At 40.3% G+C, this 16311-nt stretch overlaps 1 protein-coding gene across 6 annotated transcripts in view; it reads left to right on the top strand.

Annotated features, from left to right (window-relative positions):
- The first annotated feature begins 7473 nt into the window (after positions 1-7473).
- LOC306970868 (glutamate receptor 3-like) overlaps positions 7474-16311 on the top strand; it is a 55701-nt gene continuing 46863 nt past the window's right edge. For 3 of the 6 annotated variants that reach the window (XR_013793421.1, XM_079566914.1, XM_079566915.1), the window contains exons 1-2: positions 7474-7850; positions 8199-8357. Coding sequence is in view for 5 of the 6 variants with exons in the window: in XM_079566914.1 (XP_079423040.1) it covers positions 7763-7850; positions 8199-8357 (247 nt within the window). In the remaining variant the exon portion in view is untranslated. The remainder of the gene's footprint in view (positions 7851-8198; positions 8358-16311) is intronic. The other 3 variants (XM_079566913.1, XM_079566912.1, XM_079566916.1) reach the window with 2 other exon arrangements.

Genomic DNA, 16311 nt, shown 5'->3' with positions numbered 1-16311 from the left:
CACAAATGCAGATCTGCAAACCTTTCATTTCACAACAGGAGACAAAGCAGAAAAATTGTAAATTTAAACCAAAACTGCACCTGAATATGTTTTATACATAATTTTGGTATTTTCAATGAACTTATACAGTAAAGATTTTTGCATGTCATCATTTTCCAATAAATTTAGATTTAATGTCAGTTTGAACCCAATCTAATGCTTTTGAACGACATTTAAGGCCTTGATTTTGGCACAAATTATTCAATGACTTTTAATGCTTTTTAATGCCCTGCAGAAACCCTTGTGTGGGAGTGAGGATTTTCTTTCTGTCCGTCTTAATTTAACTGTGAATGTTTACTGGTGGTCAGAGAGATTGTTAATGTATAGTAGCCTCTGTATAGTAGCCTGTGAAACACAGAAAGGCAGAGCTGAAGATGTTGAGCTCCTCAGACAGTGGATATAAGGTAGAGGGGTGTTGAGCTTAGAGCTTGAGGCGTATAGTTTGTGACCAGATGTCCCAATTTACCCAGGAGGTGGGACAGTCTTCGTCCCACGTCCCCACGGATTTCTCCAAATGCATTGATTTGTCCCACTTTTACACGGGCTCCATCACATGTATGTATGTGTGGCTGGTGCTTCCAGACTTGAACATTGTGATGTTTCTAACTTTACTGCAGGATAGACATAAGATACATTCACCTGAGGCACGTCAGCAAAGAGGTCGTTGCAAAAAATAAATGCCTTTAAAACCAAAAATCCAAATACTTGATCAAACATGTAGTGGAGTATAATGTTTCCAGACTTGACTGAAATAAGGTACTTAAAGGGACTATACAGAGTTTAAAAATGTCAAAATTAAGTATTTTCCTCCCCCTACATGTTCCAACAATGTCCTAATGTGTAGAAATCCTGCACTGTCACTCAAAAAGGTGTTAATTCGGGTCGAAGTCCCGTCATGCATGAGCTTAATATAGAAGGTGCAGCTACACGTATGACCTGAGGTGGCAGTAGTGAGTATAAAATGGCTAACTTGCATCTAGCCCCTTTAAAGGGACTAGATGCAAGTTGGTCAGTTGGACCTGAATTAACACCTTTTTGAGTGACAGTGCAGGGCTTTAGCTGCAGCTGTGGTGAAAAGGTCTGAGCTCATTCTACACACTAGGACATGGCTGGAACATGTAGGGGGAGGAAAATGCTTACTTACTTTAACCAGTGAAAAAATTAAAAGAAATGTAGCATTCAAAAAATCAAAACAAAGCCATCTTCAGAGTGACAGCATTAAGTCTTTAGCTTCCCCTTGTGAGCAACTAACATTTCATCTTCAATGTCACCCTTGTCAAAAAGTTTTAGTTCTACTGCGGGCTTCACATCAATCAAAAAGCTCCATCCGAAAATGCTTAGTCTAGGCCAATTTTTCCCCAGATCAAATGAAAAATCTAGCTCACTGTGGGGCCTGTAGTTTTTCCGCTTGCTCCTGACATAAATCGGCTGCTCTGTTCTGGGTGGCCTGCAGCCCCAGTGCTTATCACCCACAGGTCAAACACACAGATGTACTGGCTGTAATGGAGTGATTACTCAGAGATGTCAGATACAATCAGTGTCACGCCGCACGACCAAACTGCGCCGCGCTTCTGTCCACTCAGCGGCTCCGGACATGAGTGTGGACGTCGTCTGTACAGGCAGCAAACAAACGGCCCGCCAATACACACAATACTGGGAAACTGACCCACTCTTTTAGTATTAGTAGGTTTAAATGTGCAAAATAGGTGGCATGTAATCTTGTGGAATTGTAAAAATCAAGGGGAGTGAGTATTATTGGTACTTCCTGTATTTTAGCAAGTGCACATTGTAATGATAGGACTTATAAAAAAAAAAGCATTAAACTGGAGGATGTCTTAACACTGCAACACGCTGTAAATGAAAGCAAGTGATGCAAGCTAATTATCACCTCAGCCTTCAAAGATTGTTGGCTGTGACATTGCTCCTGACCCGCCTAAAGCCCAAAGCGCCAGAGGATCAGAAATATAGCTTTAGGGAAGTGACAGGTTTTATTGAGGGATGTGACGTGTGGAGAGCCTCATAGCACTTCAGTCAAACTGTGCCGCGGCGCAGGCTCTTCTGGGACTGGAACATGAAAGACGTTTTCATATGGATTCTTATTGTTGCCGACGTGTTTTATCAGCTGACCTTTCTGCCGGGCAGCTAAAGTCACGCTGAAACTGAGAGCAGTGAGCCCTTGATGCCAAAAATGCACTGCTGTTCCAACTCTGATGTTGTGAGGTTTTCCAGGTACGATTCTTAATGAAGGGAATGTACTCTAAGCTAAATAACAAAGGCTTAGACGCAGAGCAAGCCAAACTAAACCTGCATCATACTACAGCAAACAAATGTCTCTATTGAGAAGGGTATGCAGGTGATGTCACAACATAGCACACCCTTCATTATCTAAGAAGAACTAAGTGTTACCTGTTCCAGAGATTGAGAACAAACGCCTTTTTTTAAAACATATGATCAGCCTCCACTCTTGCATATTAAAATCATCAATATTTCCCTTTAATCTTATTCTTGATGTTCCTCCAGGTTCCCACTGCACGAAGTCTATGATTAAAGACACGATTCTCCTGCAATTAGCGCATATCTTACCATTTTATTATCTCTCTTGATCCCTGACCGAGAATAAATAATGACTCTACACACTGTGCGCTGTTTGCTTTAGAAAACATTGTTTACTAGTGGTTTTTATCACTAATTATCCTGCACCAACCCTCAATTCATTATGTGCCCAAGGAAATGAGGCGACGCATGCATCAAAGCTGCTCAATCTCTCCCTGCAGGCCTAGCCCTAATGTCATTTTAATAGAGATGTGCGGCAATATGTGGTTTCAGCCCGGCAGTCCTGGTACAGCAGTGACATGAATGGGATTTTAAAGGCACTCCACCAACACATTTTGGCCCTGTTTCACAACATAAACAACAGTACAAAGTGATATAGGTTACCGAGCCCGCCAAAAGACCATCCCTTTACTTTAAATGGATAGGACACAGACAGAATTTCCATATAGTTTTTCTTTCATTACCACGCACAGTATCTTTTAATTAAAGTTTTTTTTAATAAGTATTTCAGATCGAGAGATTTGCCTGACTTGTTTAAAGACAATCATCAAAACAATTATCGACTTACTTCATATTATTATTATTAATCATAAATACTTTTAAAATGCATTATTTGCCAAAAGTTTTTTTTCCCTCTTAAGAAGTCAGCATTTATGAAATTTCCAGTTTGGTTGATTAAGAGTGGGTCTACATTTTGACAACTTCATTTCAGGAGAAGTGTGATGAGTGACTGATGTATTCTCTGCGTTAACGTTGGATGTGCGAGAATTGAGGCCATGCTGTTCCCTCAGGCCTACAACTTGTGTGCATAATTCTTGGCTTAGTACCGGCACAAGCTATATGAAAAACAGGGTTATGTTTAAAGAGCGTCGAGCTGTGACGTTGTGCTCAGTGCAATGCATATTCATACAATTTTTTGGATTTTGAAAGGGTTTTTGGAGTTACACTTGTCTGTTGCAGCTTATTGGAACGATGCCAATGTATCCAGTGCTACTGCATTCAGACACTTTAAATGAAAGCTTTTCTTTAGCTTCAAAGTTGTGAAGTAGATTAATTTCGTTTGCCAAAGATCGAAGATTTGGTTGTCTTGTACAAAAGAACGCATTGTTATAATTTTTACTTCGAAATATAAAAATAAATAAAGTTTAATTATTTAGTCTATAGTGCTGTGAAAAACAACTGGAAAATGTACTGCAAATGTGAACCTTTGTGAAAGCACTGCTGTGAGTGTAAAGTAGGAAACACTTACTCCAAGGACTATGTTATTGGGACCACTCAGGGTGCTGCCCCTTGAATAAATATACACATTAAGTTTGGCAACTTCTACCACCACTAGTTGTATTGTAGGTGGTAGTCCATAAAGACTGCAAAATAACACTTACATATTTTGTGCATTTTTGTTGTATTTTTCCTTCAATAATAGTCAATAATAGTTAATTACGGTGCTGCTGTCGTGGTGGCCTGTGAGAGACGTGTATGCCAAACATTAAATCAGATCTCGATCGATAAGGTGAGGCTGTGGGCCGTTCTGCTGTGCTGGATTCTGCTGCAGTCTTAAAACAGTCCTAATGATTTCTCCTGCCTCAACACTGGCCATATAAACTCAGCCCGGCTCCTCAGCGTCCAACAAGTCCCGCTTCCAGAGAATAATTGATATTGTATTGCACTGCTAATTTAATGGAATGTAACGCATAGTGAGTAAGCAATACAGGGGTCCAATCTCTTCTTAAGAGATGAATGAGCAGAAGGTGCAGCCATCAAGCAAGTGAGTGAGCTAATTTGATTTTGGAAAAGGAGGCAGTAAATGTAAAGTAGACCCTCACAATATTTCAGAGTGTGACAAACACGCACTGGTTTCGAGTTGTTGGCCTGGCACCAAAAGTGAGTTTTAGGCTACATTGATACACTGACATTATAATGTTGTGTTGTTCCTCCGTGAATAAAAAAACTGTTAAAAAAATATCGCCAGCAGAAGCAGAGTCCACGTCCAGAGTCCTGTTTCTCTTTACTTTGGTTTTAAGGTAAACAACAAACATAAAATACAATAAAATGAGGTTGTGTCCAAAAGTTACCAAAGTAAACAAATCTTCTAATCTGGGCTTGTGACTGACACAAGTGTGTGATCTGAGAATGTAAACTATTTCAACTTAATTTTGAATCGCAAAGAATAGAGCATTGCTGTAATAAAACTACTTCTGACTCAGCACATAGTTGACAAGGAGGCTACTAGCTTGTGTTTCATGTAAAAACTGTTATATTTCCACAAGTGATATGTCTATGCAGCTAATATACATAGCTTCTAATGCGGCACATATACCCAGCAGCACTTAGTCAATTAAGAGCCTAATTTATATCATTAGTGTGGCCACTTGGCAACTAGTGATTAAATAATGATAAATCGCAGCATTGGAGCCTGTTTCTAGACGAAGTGCATTGGGAGGCCTGCAGGGGACAGCCTAAGATTACACTGTCACTGAGAGGAGAGCTGCATGAGAATGCTTCATGGGCAAGGACTATTTTTGATTTACTAAGAACATAACTATACATACAATTTGCAAAACTCAATATGATTATATGGCTACATACAAGTGAAACTATATTTGAAATAGACTCATTACATGCAAAATGAGATATGTCAAGCCTTTATTTGTTATAACTTTGATGATTTTGGCTTACAGCTTGTAAAAAACCCATACTCAAAACCTCAAGATTAGAATATTACATGAAATCAATAAAAAATATATATTTTAAACAGAGAAATGTAGGTCCTCTGAAAACTATGATCATGCATATGTACTTAGTGCTTGGTTTGGGCCCTTTTGCTTGAATTACCGCCTTAATACGGTGTGGCATGTATGCTCTCAGCCTGTGGCACTGCTGAGGTGTTATGGAACACCAGGATGCTTTTACAGCTCCTTCAGCTCTTCTGCATTGTTGTTAACTATGGGTTCAGGTCAGGCGAGTTTGCTGGCCAATCAAGCACAGTAATCCAATGGTCATCTAACCAGGTTTTGGTACTTTAGGCTGTGTGGGCAGGTGCCCAGTCCTACTGGAAAATGAAGTCAGCATCTGCATAAAGCTTGTCTGTTGACAGAAGCATGAAATACACCAGCAGAGAACATGGCTCCCCAAATCATCACAGACTGTGGAAACTTCACACTGGACTTCAAGCATCTTGGATTGTGTGCTTCTCCTTTCTTCCAACAGACTCTGGGACCTTGGTTTTCAAATGAGATGCAAAATTTTATCTCGTCAGAAAAGCGAACTGTGGACCACTGAGCAGCAGACCAGTTCTTTCTTTAGCCCATACAAGACGCTTCTGACGTTGTTTGTAGTTCAGGAGGAGCGGCTTAATAAGAGGAATATGACACTTGAAGCCCCTGTCCAGGATCTGTCTGTGTGACTTCAGCCTCAGTTCATTCTCTGTGAAGGTTCCCCACATTTTTGAATGGCCTTTTTCTAACTATCCTCTCCAGACTGCGCTCATCCCTGCGGCTTGTGCACCTTTTTCTTCCACACTTTTCCCTTCCACTTAACTTTCTATTAATGTGCTTTGATACAGCACTTTGAGAACATCCAACTTCTTGTGCGATTACCTTTTGAGGCTTTCCCTCCCTTGGTGGGTGAGGGTGTCAATGATGGATTTCTGCACAACGGTCAGGTCAGCAGTCTTCCCCATGATGGTGAATTCTACTGAACCAGACTGAGACACCATTAAAGGCCTCTTTGCAGCTGTTTTGGATGAAATAGCTGATGAAACGGTGACAGTCGATAATATAGTCCCTTTTCACACTATTCTAATCTTCTGAGATTTTGAATTAGGGGTTTATACAAGCTGTGAGCCATAATAATCAAAATTATAACAAACAAAGGCTTGACATATTTCACTTTGCATGTATTGAGTCTATATCATATTTTAGATTGAAATATATTTCACGATATTCTAATTTTTCAAGTTTCACCTGTATTGTCCTAATGTAATGACCAAGATCTGTTCTGTGATTAAAAGCTTGTTCAGAACTATAAGTGTGACTGTTTACATGACTATGTCCTTTAAAGCTATTAACTAAATTACTGATTTATAACTATTTTATTCCTCACTATATTGTAGTGTTTACATTTTTGGTGTTTGCTCTTTGTATTTTGTTTGCTTCTTAATATTGTGATGGATCCCAGGAAGACTAGTTGCTCCCCGGGTGGCAATAATGGGGATCCTAATAACAAATAAACAAATGAGTTGAGGACGCGAGATTCCAATTACCACAGACTATTAAACCAGACGATTAAACCACAGTGTTTTAAGGAAATGTGTATTGTTTGTGTCCAGCCCAACACTTTGAGCCTGAAGACTGAAAGGCAAGACATTCCAAACTGTCTAATGCTGCTGCATGGCCACTGTACCAATGTCAGCGTGGTGGGTTTTGAGTCAAGGCTCTGAGACTTTGCTGAATGTCTCTCCCCGTTCTTCATCCCATTTCACCCTGAACTGTTCAGTCTAAAAGCCAATTGACCAAAAATCCTTAAAAAAAGAAAAGAAAATATCCATAGGCAGTGAGCGGGGAGAATAGTATTGATGATGATTTATATATTATTACTTTTTTTTGCCACACTAGCTGCGCAGGCTACTTTCTGAAGAAGACAAGATCACTATAGTCTTATTTACGATCATTACGCAATTATAGGCAATAGCATTTAGCGCACCTCTGAGTTGTGCTGCACACTGAAGTAGTGTGGGTGTCTTTGGTTCGAGCCTATGCAGCAGCACGCTCTGCACCGCCTCGCTTCAACTCTGCAGTGACGTGAGGAGAAAGACGGAGAGCTGCTCTTATTATAATTCACCGTCAGACCAAGTTTGATAAACGCCCCCCCCCCCCTCCCCTGCCTCTGCCTGCCGCCCTCACTCTGCCTCTCCGTGGCTCATTTGAATGCACCCACAGGACGGAGATGCGCCTCGGCTCCGCACAGTCCCATCACCACCATCTTTAAACTCAAAGACCGGCTCTACATCCCGGCAGCGGCAGCAGAGGAGCCGTGCGCTGCAGTCGCGCTGGCACACACTCTGCCTGAGACAACGAGCCGACAACACATCTTGTGGATTTCTGTGCGTATGGGTACATGGTTTGCCTCGCTTCATCTCAAACGCAGGAGTTAATTTTTTTCTCCGACCAAAATGTGGCTTCAAAAAATAGTGGCAACTATTCTTTTGTTATGTTTTTGGGGAGAAACGCGAGCTGGCTTCCCGAATCAAATCAACATCGGTAAGTTCAATGGGGCACACTGACTCACTAGACTGCATCTCTTTGTTGAAGCTGCTTTCTTTCCTCTGTCAAGTTCACCCCGTTATAACGTCCTGTGGGTGGTAGTTTAAAAATAGAGTTGATCCAAATTGGCTTTTTACGCACTCCGCAGTGCATTATTTAGTGAAGAAACGTGACATGTTCTGACTTGGGTTAAGTGAAGTCTTCTCATCATGTCCTGGTGATGCCTAATTGTGTGACAGTGGCGTCTATCATGCGCATAAGGACCACCGAAATGAGGCCCGGTGGAAGAGTCTGTTGAAGTGAACTAATGAGAGCCTGTTGTGTGACATTGTCTTGTCTGCGTAGGTGGACTGTTCATGCGCTCCACGGTGCAGGAGCACAGCGCCTTCAGGTTTGCTGTCCAGCTGTATAACACCAACCAGAATGCGACAGAGAAACCCTTCCACCTCAATTATAATGTGGACAACCTGGAGTCCTCCAACAGCTTCTCTGTCACACACGCCTGTAAGTACTCCAAACAAACACACTGCCAATCCCAGCTGCCACTTCTGGATTTCAACTGTTGTATTTGATTATTTCAAGAATCTGAAATAGATGGACTACTTGGTCTGTTATAAACATTTTAACAACAAGCCCAGAAGATCAATTATCAACTCTAAGAGGCACCATTCAAACAAAATTGAGGAAAACTTGGACAAGGCCTATGACTGACGAAACAGCTTCTCCCAAATGATAAATTCCAGACAAAATTCAAAGCACGATCAGCACAGCAAAACTACTCAAGTATTTATGGCTGCACTATGAGCTATGTAACCCAGAACATATCAGATTTTAGACTGACTTGTTGAATAAGTCAAACATCCTCATTGTTCTCCTCCCAAGCCTCTTCCAGAAATGACAGATTTTGAACAGTCGAAATCCTACACACTCATTTACTCTAACACCTGCCAAGTCATGGGCAGTCCTAATGCACGCAGCCGTCACTGAGATGTACCAGCTGGATGATAGAGCGTGATGGCCAGTAATTGGACAAAACACAGTGATTTTCTAAATGCAGTAATTCCGTAATTTCAGAGACGCTGAAGATGAGCGGCACTTGTACGACAGTGTGTGAAGGAGGCAGCGAGAAAGCATGGCAATGCAATAAACCTCAGTGTCCGCAAGGCTGGATACGAATGATGATGGATATTAATAGCAGTTGAAGATAATTGATATATCTACAATGGACCAGTGCAAAGTGTAAAACTATAGTGCTGAGTTGTTGTCACTCGTGGTTTCCGCTGCAGCCCTGGGGAGAACTTGAGGAAAACAGGCATTCTCATTCACACAGTCACACATCAACAGTGTCCAGTCCAGCCTTGTACCGCTGTAATTACACTGTGGGGTCAGCACTTTGCTCAAGGGCACTCAAGCAGTTGCGGGTGATGAAAAGATGTACATTACGCACTTGGGGCCAGGGATGAACACAAGCTCAAACAATTTTTTGTAAAAAAGTCTCAGACTTTGTCGCTATTGACAATTACTCAAGCAGAACAAAAGCGCATTGAGAGCGCGTCAGTGAGCACAGTGCGTATTGGTAAAAGCAGCTCTTTTTCTGCCATCTTGACTAGTCTGTTTACTAATGGGCTACAGAGGTAAAGAGGTAATGGCTATATATAAAACTGGACAAAGCGAGTATGGGTTTGCTCACTGACTGATTAAAGAATGTTAGCGAGGTAGCGAGGCAGCCATCTTGTTTCATAACAACATTGAGTGACAAGTCCCATTGATGCACAATGATAAAACACATATTTGATGAGTAAATATATGGGCTATGGTCAGTATTCACTTAAAATGATCACCTTGTTTATTACATCTGGTCATCAGATACAAATGTATGTATGTATTTGATCAAATCTCCATTTATCAAGGCTTTGGACTGGAACAAAGCTGACGTTCAACCAGGACCTCATTGCTAAATCTATTCAAATGTTGCCGCTCCTTTCTCCCTCCCAAAGTCAAGATTTATACAGTTTATACTTGTATATATTTTTGCAAAATGTTAAATAGTTGTTAACCACACTCTATTTAACAGAACAGCAGGAAAGCTTCTTCCATTTTGACTTCATATTCTGTCATTCACGGCCAGTTTGAAAGTGACTTTACATTTTTTATATTCATCTCATGCCGTTGTTTAGAGTTCACCTGGGACTGCGGTGCAAGGTTGAAACACAAACGCTATCACAGTGTGATGTTGTATCATGGCCCGATTAAAGATTTAGACCCAAGTCAGGATTCACTTTGAGGAGGCCTTGATACGAGCAACAGTGACCTTTATTGTCCTGCAGGAAACTTACATATAAAGTACAGGATTGAAAATAGCAGATAGACTAAAGCACACTAAATCCTTGGACACTGTGAATGACAAATGCCAATGAGCTGCTAATTAGGAGCAGCCAGAGCAGTGACTAAGGCAGCACTTGAAAACCTCCCAAACTACACTCTTCTTATTTTAGGGCAGTGCATTGCGTAATGGTCACACTCCATTGGCAGGTGTTGATGTAGTGAGTCGTTTCTGTGATTACTTTGACACACAGCAATTCTGGCATGAGTGAAAAGGTTATTTTCGGCACAACTCCCCCCCCCCCCCCACTTCGACTTTGAATAATGATAAAAAAAAAACATGCAATCACGTAAATTTGTTTTGGTATATTAGGCGACACCGATTATGGAAAAATTGTTCGAACATCTTTGTTGGATGTACAATTGATCAGTCTTAGAGGAATGGAAGAACTGACATTTTGTGCTATTCATCTCAGAAATACAGTAAAGCCCCGTTTATGAACATGTTTTAATATATTTTAATTGGTTTGACTATCCCACTAGTCATGTTCTTACACCATGTTATTGGAATTCTTAATTAAGCAGCACAGTAGCGCAGCGGTTAGCGCTCGTGCTTCACAGCTAGAAGGTCCACCTGGACGGGGCCTTTCTGTGTGGAGTTTGCCGGTTGCACAGTACTGCAGGTACTCCAGTTTCCCCAACCACTGAAAACATGTACAATAGGCCCGGATGAACAAGAGTGCGTTCGAGAGTGCGACTGGGGGATAAACGGATGCAAATTAGCCCATAGCTACAATCCGGCGTGGTGTGTTTACATGCATGAAAGTCATGTGCGTTCATTAACATGCACTGTCCCGACCAAATAAATAAATAAATAAATACATAAATTAAATATAATAAATGAGATAATATAATTTGTGCACATTTTGTGAAATAAAAAAAATATTATTATTATTTCCGGAGCATTGTTTGTATGTATTTGTGGTCTATACTGTTCTGTAGTCGGGTCAGTATATAATGATTGTAACAAATCCCTGATGGCAAATGACTGTGTTATTGGCAGCATGAATCAATAGGTTGGAAGGCTATAGTCCAGCAATGTGTGTGTAAGTGCTTGGTTTATTCAATATGGAAAAATCAATTCTCACCAAGCTTTCATTTTCTCTGTCTCATCCTTTCATTTAAATATATGGGTAGAGAAGTGCCAAACAGCTTCAGTTCATCAGATTGTCCTGCCTGTTGAGGTCAGCACAATAACAAGGCATAAACAGAAAACTTTGAATTGCTTTCGACAAAATGGGAACTTGGTGTTTTATAATCTGAACCAATGTGTGGGACGTATTGATGTGACACAGTGCCCCGGGACATGGCTGATTGTGTGCATAAATGCAGAAACCGGGAGTGAGTAGCCATTAAAGACAAAAGGTCAGGGACAGGGGAGATCGGGGCAGAGATTTATTTACAGGGAGGAGAGATTTAGTTTCTAACTTTGGAAGGAGCTGAAGATCAAATTACATCCAATAAAGAGGTTATGATTTTGCTCATGTGTGGTTTGTTTCTCTCGCAAGAATACTCAAAAGAAAACACAATATTTTTCAGGTAATAGGCCAAGAAAACTGGAAAAATGCTTTGGCACGATAGGAACAAATGAATCTCCCACAGCGCCACATGGTGTCAATAAAGAATTGGTTGTAGTGGGTCTCATTGCGATAAGACTGAGACCTGGTACTCCTGAACTCTTTTCAACGGTTCTTTAACATGAAACGTTCAAACAGGATCTCAATTACGAAAACAGATGTATCTTTTTCATCCAGTTTTTTCATCCAATTTCACACAGATTTAACCTGAACGAACTCGACAAGCAGCATAACGGCAGAGAGAGAGAGGCACACAAGTGAGGCACACAAGTGAGGGCTTTTTGCACCAAACATTGTTCTGCAGAGCAGCTGCAACATCTTTTCATTTGTGGCACAAAGTTTTACTTACAGAAATGCTTTAAAGGGATAAAAATCAGTCCCATTTTAAGTTTGGATAATTTGACTCAAAAGATGTGCCTCTCAGTGATTAGGTCTTAGGATAATGGTGTGAAAAAAAAAATCTAAATAGAAATGGGTATTTTGAACAGCTTTTGTAAAGCTTTTGTCACAGATAATGGTGAACTTTGGTATAATATCCATTTAAAGTTGTTATTTAGATGCAAGCTGTTGTTGCATAACGGTGCAGAAGAAAAAGCTGACTTGTGAAGGCCAGTTGCTGGTACAAACTTTGATGACATTTGGTCCATTTTGTGCAAAGACTTTTATTCTCACTAACTATCCTCCTCTGCAATGACTCACCCGTGTGCGCGTAGACACAAGCTAATGTTAGAGTGCGGGAGTGTGTAGGCACTGGACGGCCTCACTAATGCTCCTGCACCAAACATTTGATGAGGCCAGATATTCTCCCCCTCCACCTCCTCCATAGTTCACTTTCATAATATACTGCAGTTAGTCACAGGCTCTGTTTTATATACAATCATCTGAAGAAGTCATAGTTAAAAAAAAGAAGATTGTTGCTTATATAGTACAAATGGCATGGCACTTATTACATTTTACTCAAAAATATTTTCAATTGCATGTGTTTATATGATCTTGCTGTCTGTTATAGGGACTATACAGAGTTTAAACATGTTAAAAATAAGTAATTTCCTCCCCCTACATGTTCCAACCATGTACTAAGGTGTGGTATGAACCCAGACCTGTTCACCACAACTGCCTCTAAAATCCTGCACTGTCACTCAAAAAGGTGTCACTTCGGGTCCGAATTGCCGTCATGCACGAGCTTAATATAGAAGGTGCAGTTACATGTATGACCTGAGGTGGCAGTAGTGAGTATAAAATGGCCAACTTGCATCTAGTCCCTTTAAGCACCTGACTATGGTGAAGGCCCTGTACAAGGAATTTATGTTAGATTCATTGATAAACTATAGATATATATATTGAAAATGTCTGGTTTCATCTACCAAAGTTAAATGATTAATCGTGCACACTCAAGGAAGCTATGACAAGATTGTTCTGAATAAGGGACTGTATATTGGCCAATTAGTTTTCTTGAATGTCACATTTTTTACAAAGGATTTTCCCCGTCACATATTGTCTTTAAAATCTTTGCAACATTTATTCAGACCAGCGATTATGTAAGCCGTTAAGCATCGCCTTGCCTTAATGTTTTGTTGACTCCACTTTGCACACAGACTCTTAACACTTTTCCTCCCGCCAAATTTAAAGGTCACCATTGTAGCGCTGTGCTCAGTTCTTGCTAGTTACTGCTGCTGCTAACAATTGTGTCAATATGTAACTAAGCAAGAGTAACAACCTTGGCTTCGTCACATTGCGGTGGAGTCATTTAAAGCGACAAGTCATGAATGATGCATGAGACGAGCTCGTAGTTTGGGCCCGAAGGGAAGCTTTCTGCATGATCATTTCCGTCTTCAGTCTTCTTAATAAACGTGTCTTTTTGTGGCAGAAGTGACATTTGCAAACATAGCAGGCCACATAGGCACACAAGGTCAGTGATAATCAGAAAAATAAGCAGCTTTCTGTAATGAAGTCTTGCATCTAACTTGTTTGGTGTCAGCCACTTCCTGTTTTGGGAAGCCCAGACACAGACATAAGAAAAATATCAAGGCGACTACAGCCAGTGTCTTCTCAGATAGAGTTATTTTATTTCTATGGGGAAAAAATATCAAACCTCAGAATTAAGATGTTGAATTCATACTTATTCTTGTCTCAAAGTAATCTTAACATCGCAGTAAAGAGAGTGCACAAGTGAATAGGCTTGGGGGCGAGCCACTGGAGATGTGAATGTACTTATATGTCAGCCCAGTTACAGGCGATGGTGATCACTCCTGACAAGCTACACTGATGCTGCAGCAAATCGTTGCACTGCAGCGTCCTTCAGAGAATGGGGATTTTGAAAGCTGTGAATTAGTCAATGTTACCTGAGATTATCAAGGGAGGACAGGATGTACAGAGTGATGAGCGGAGATGCCAATGTGTGATGAAATATTTAACGACAAAGTGCTTGTGGGTGCAACGTAATATTTTTATTGTGTGTTCAAAGGCGTTGAAATTGTAAGCCTGCCATAAAGAGAAGGCTTTAGCTGTGTTATGTATTTCTTGTCGGCAAGCAAACTTAAAACGAATGGTCTGATTTTTAGGACAGTGGTAGCCCGAGGAGAGGAAGCTTTAAAATACTTAGTGTGGTTATTGTCACAATTGAAAATGACGACTTACACATTTCAGAAATGCTTTTTTACACTGCACGTAAATATGGCATTTACTTACTGGCTTTGAGGTGAATTGGCTGAAGCCCTTCAAAGCACTTCTTTCTTTTAACATTTGCCCTTATACTACCACTGAAATTTGCATTCAATGTTAAATGATTTTGAATAAGCAGAGAATCTTTGTCCAAGTGTTGAATAGCTCCCACAGCATTCATGTGTCCCTGGAAGTCAATTGATTTCTGCTTTGTTACAGAATTACAGTCATTTGTTGTGAGTAGCAATTTCCTTTTGCCCTTGGAGGATGCTGTGCTCAGATATTTGTTGGCTGGGCATTACAGTGAAAAGTTCAGTATTAAAGGCTCATGGCTGCTCTCTTTTCTCTATCAGGATGCTTTAAAGGGGCTCTATAGGGCAGCGACCTAAATATTTGCATTATTTAAATGCAAAATTAAATTATTTACACCCTAATCATAGGTTAACTATATGAATTACAACAGCTTTCCAAAATTCTTAAATCAAGCTTGAAATCACAATTAGCTAGGAGTAAAATCCTGGTTGGGGCCAGCTTTAGCTAAGCTGTGTATCGTTTTATCTGTAGCCTAATTCAATAAGTTTGTGCATTGTTGGTCAAAGCCGGTTATGTTTCATGGTGCAACAATAACTTCTTTTAAAACATTTTTACTGTAATTGACCTGACCTGTCTGTTCGCTATAATTTCCACAGTGAAAGTGTTTGTCTGTACAGCTTATGAACTTATTTATTTTATACAACAAAAAACATTGTGTCCCAAGGCCACATTAAAGGGACAGACTCTATACAGAGTTTAAAGTTCAAATTAAGTATTTTCCTCCCCCTACATGTTTCAGCAATGTCCTAATGTGTAGAATGAGCCCAGACCTGTTCACCACAACTGCCTCTAAAATCCTGCACTGTCACTCAAAAAGGTGTTACTTCGGGTCGAATTGTTGTCATGCACGAGCTTAATATAGAAGGTGCAGTTACACGCATGACCTGAGGTGGCAGTAATGAGTATAAAATGGCCAACTTGCATCTAGCCCCTTTAACAATGAATTAAAAAAGAGGATTTTACCAAACAAACCCCTGCTCTGGCCCTGTTGCCTGTCAATCGGTCAGCGGAGATGAACTGCACAACAAAACACTGATCATTGCGGTGAGCCCATAAATCTTTGTACTGAATAACAAGGTAGGCTGTAACTACATCGCCCATTTTAATTATAGAAGATGAGTAAATATGATGTTCTCATCATTGTACTTGTGTTGCTTTCATGATTCTATTTGAGATATTTCCTTGACCTTAGATGTATCATGCTTGTTGTCAGAGCTGCCCTTTTGTTTGACTGGTTGTGTGGCTGAACCGGCTCTTTGCAAATCCTCGCTGGCTCCTATTAGCTTCACAATGGAGCAAAATAAACAGGCTTTATGTTAAATGTGCCTCTGAGATCCAGTGCAGAATACAAAAGCTGTATCACAACATATTTAAGTGCATTTGTGTGTAGAGATATTAACAAAATGTAAATCTGTAAATCCTTTAGTAGTCATGTTTATTTAATTTGAACTATTCTACCTTTTCCTTGATCATCCGTTTTTACAGGGCTAGCTTTGAGACTGTAAAATACATTACCCTTTGGTATTAATTTGAATAGTTGAGTGCAGTTTCTTGTTATGTTGACAATTCTTTATTTCATGTCAATAATGACACTATGAGCAGATCACATGCCTCACATTATGTAAACAGCGCCTCCATCCCTCTTCCTTAATAGTCTTTTTCTGCTCTTCTTTATCTTCAAACACAACATGTTTGCATGTCATGTTTATGCACATAAATCAGTTGCATGTTACGCCTGTTTTGAG

This window comes from Gobius niger, assembly GCF_951799975.1.
Source record: "Gobius niger genome assembly, chromosome: 11".
NCBI classification, from domain to species: Eukaryota; Metazoa; Chordata; class Actinopteri; order Gobiiformes; family Gobiidae; genus Gobius; species Gobius niger.
Note: the sequence above shows the minus strand (reverse complement) of the source record. Positions and strands in the feature narration are given on the sequence as shown.